Source organism: Oryza sativa, chromosome 2, assembly GCF_034140825.1.
Source record: "Oryza sativa Japonica Group chromosome 2, ASM3414082v1".
Taxonomy (NCBI): domain Eukaryota; kingdom Viridiplantae; phylum Streptophyta; class Magnoliopsida; order Poales; family Poaceae; genus Oryza; species Oryza sativa.
In genome coordinates this window covers 33,532,617-33,535,033 of record NC_089036.1, presented here as the reverse complement: position 1 = coordinate 33,535,033, position 2,417 = coordinate 33,532,617, and the positions used below count along the sequence as shown (strand labels likewise).

The following is a 2,417-nucleotide window of genomic DNA, read 5'->3' as shown; positions in this document are numbered from 1 at the left end:
ACCGTAGATTAATCATCTAAAGGGTAAAAACAATTGATGTGATATGACTTAATTAGAGGGAAAAAGAAAAAAGATAATTTAGACCATAGATTAATCATTTAAGCACTAACTAAGTGAGGATGAACTATATAAATATATAGGATATCATAAAACATACATTACATTGAAATATTATGTGAATTATATTGGATGATAACTTAACATGTTTGTATTTGAAAAGCTCTTAAATTATAAAAACTATAAAGATATAGCATGTTTGCATGATGTTTAAATGTGATGATTGTTAGTGGATGATGATGTGACATCTTGTTAATTAGTGGATGATGTTGTGGCATCTTTGCAAGTTAAGCTTAAGAAGTTAGTGGGGGATAACTTTAGAGTAAGATAGGATAAGTTGTTATATAGAATAAAAAATGATGTGTCAAATGAATATAAATAAGAAAAGATAAGCAAACTATGTCTTGCATGAGACATGGTTTCTACACAACATTCAAGACATCATGTGAGATAAGTATTATTAAATTTAAGTATGAAATAGTTGTGTTTGTATTGAAATAGTAGTATCTTAGTACTAGTTTTTTTTATAATTTAGAGTTTATGGAAACTATGTTTAGTGTCTTAGGTTTGGAATGGCACGAGGGGTTTAGAGAACTTCACCAACACGGCACCTCTCTCTCTATAAGAACCCCGCTTAATTTGCATTCCATGCAAGCCATCGTCGTGCAAGAGCGAGCCAGCAGTTGCAGCATGAGAACAAGCAAGAGCTCGCCGTCGCCGGCGCCGGCGCGCGGCAACATCGCCGTCGATCTCCGGCCGTTCCTTGTCGAGTTCAACGACGGCCGCAGGTGGGTCTTGGTGCGCCACGAGACCGTGGCAGCGTCCGACGACAAGACGAGGAGCGCGAACGGGGTCGTGACGAAGGACGTCGTCATCGACGACGAGACCGGCGTGTCCGTCCGCGTGTTCCTCCCCGTCGACGCGGCCGTGGCCGCCGCCGCGGGCGACGGGAGGAGGCTCCCCCTGGTCGTCTACGTCCACGGCGGCGCCTTCTGCACGGGGAGCGCCTCCGCCAGGATGTTCCACGACTACGCCGAGTCGCTCTCCGCTCGCGCCGCGGCGGTCGTCGTGTCCGTGGATTACCGCCTCGCGCCGGCGCACCCCGTACCCGCGGCTTACGACGACGCGTGGGCGGCGCTCCGGTGGGCGGCTTCCCGCCGCCGCCGCCTCTCCGACGACACCTGGGTCGGCGACTACGCCGACCGCTCGTGCGTGTTCCTCGCCGGAGAGAGCGTCGGCGCCAACATCGTGCACAACGTGGCGGTACGTGCCGGCGAGGTGTTCGACGACGACATCGACATCGAGGGCATGATACTGCTGCAGCCATACTTCTGGGGCACCAAGCGGCTGCCGTGCGAGACGCCGGACGCCTGCTGGCGCACGCGCGGGTCGCCGCCGATGCTGCTGCCGGAGAGGATCGACGCCCTCTGGCCGTACGTGACGGCGGGCGCGGCGGCCAACAACGGCGACGATCCCCGGATCGACCCTTCCGCCGAGGCGATAGCGTCGCTGCCGTGCCGCCGCGCGCTGGTGTCCGTGGCCACGGAGGACGTCCTGCGCGGCCGCGGCCGCCGATACGCCGCCGCGTGGGGTGACAGTGGCAGCCACAGGGCGGCGACGCTCGTGGAGTCCAAGGGCGTGGACCACTGCTTCCACCTCTTGCCGGAGTTCAGCTCCCACGCCGAGACCGGCGTGCTCATGGATCGCGTCGCCATGTTCATCGCCAAGGGCAAGACACCACCACCGAACACTCGGGGCTGTTTGGATGGAGGCTAACTTTGCCATAACTCCATTTGCCATAACTGTGGCAAGCCACACAGCCACAACTATGGCAAACTTTGGCTAGTAAATGAGAGTATGACGCGTGGGCCAATGTGCTAATGAAGTGTGGCTTGACTCAACTGCGGCACGCAACCAAACACTAGCCTAGAAAATTGTGGCACGCCTAAGATTTGGTGTGGCAAACTGAGGCCACCAACCAAACAGCCCCACGTCAAGTGCGGTGGTGCCAAGTTGGAGAGTTCCACGCGGGCCGAGGAGTACGGCCCAAACTGTGGTTGGGGTTCGACGTGCCGGGTTTGGGATGGGCAACATGATCAGGCTTCCTAGTAACGCCCAGAAGTATCCAGGAAACTATTCTAATCCCTCGAGGGGATGTTTTCTCGTTTGCTCAAAAACCATCTAAACAGTTATGAAAAATTCTGGAAAAAATTGACAACATTCATACAACACATATATACAACTTCACAAAATCTTAAGTCCAAACTCGACTCACACGTCGAGATATAAAAAAGACAGATTCAGTGTATGAATAGTAGTGTACTGTTTATATCTAAATTTGTCTTTTTTATTTCTCGATG

At 52.2% G+C, this 2,417-nt stretch overlaps 1 protein-coding gene across 1 annotated transcript; it reads left to right on the top strand.

Annotated features, from left to right (window-relative positions):
* Positions 1-747: 747 nt before the first annotated feature.
* On the top strand, positions 748-1,833 carry LOC107280084 (probable carboxylesterase 12). Its single transcript, XM_015769504.2, has one exon. It carries the CDS (start codon positions 748-750, stop codon positions 1,831-1,833), a length of 1,086 nt encoding a protein of 361 aa, XP_015624990.1.
* The last annotated feature ends 584 nt before the right edge of the window (positions 1,834-2,417 follow it).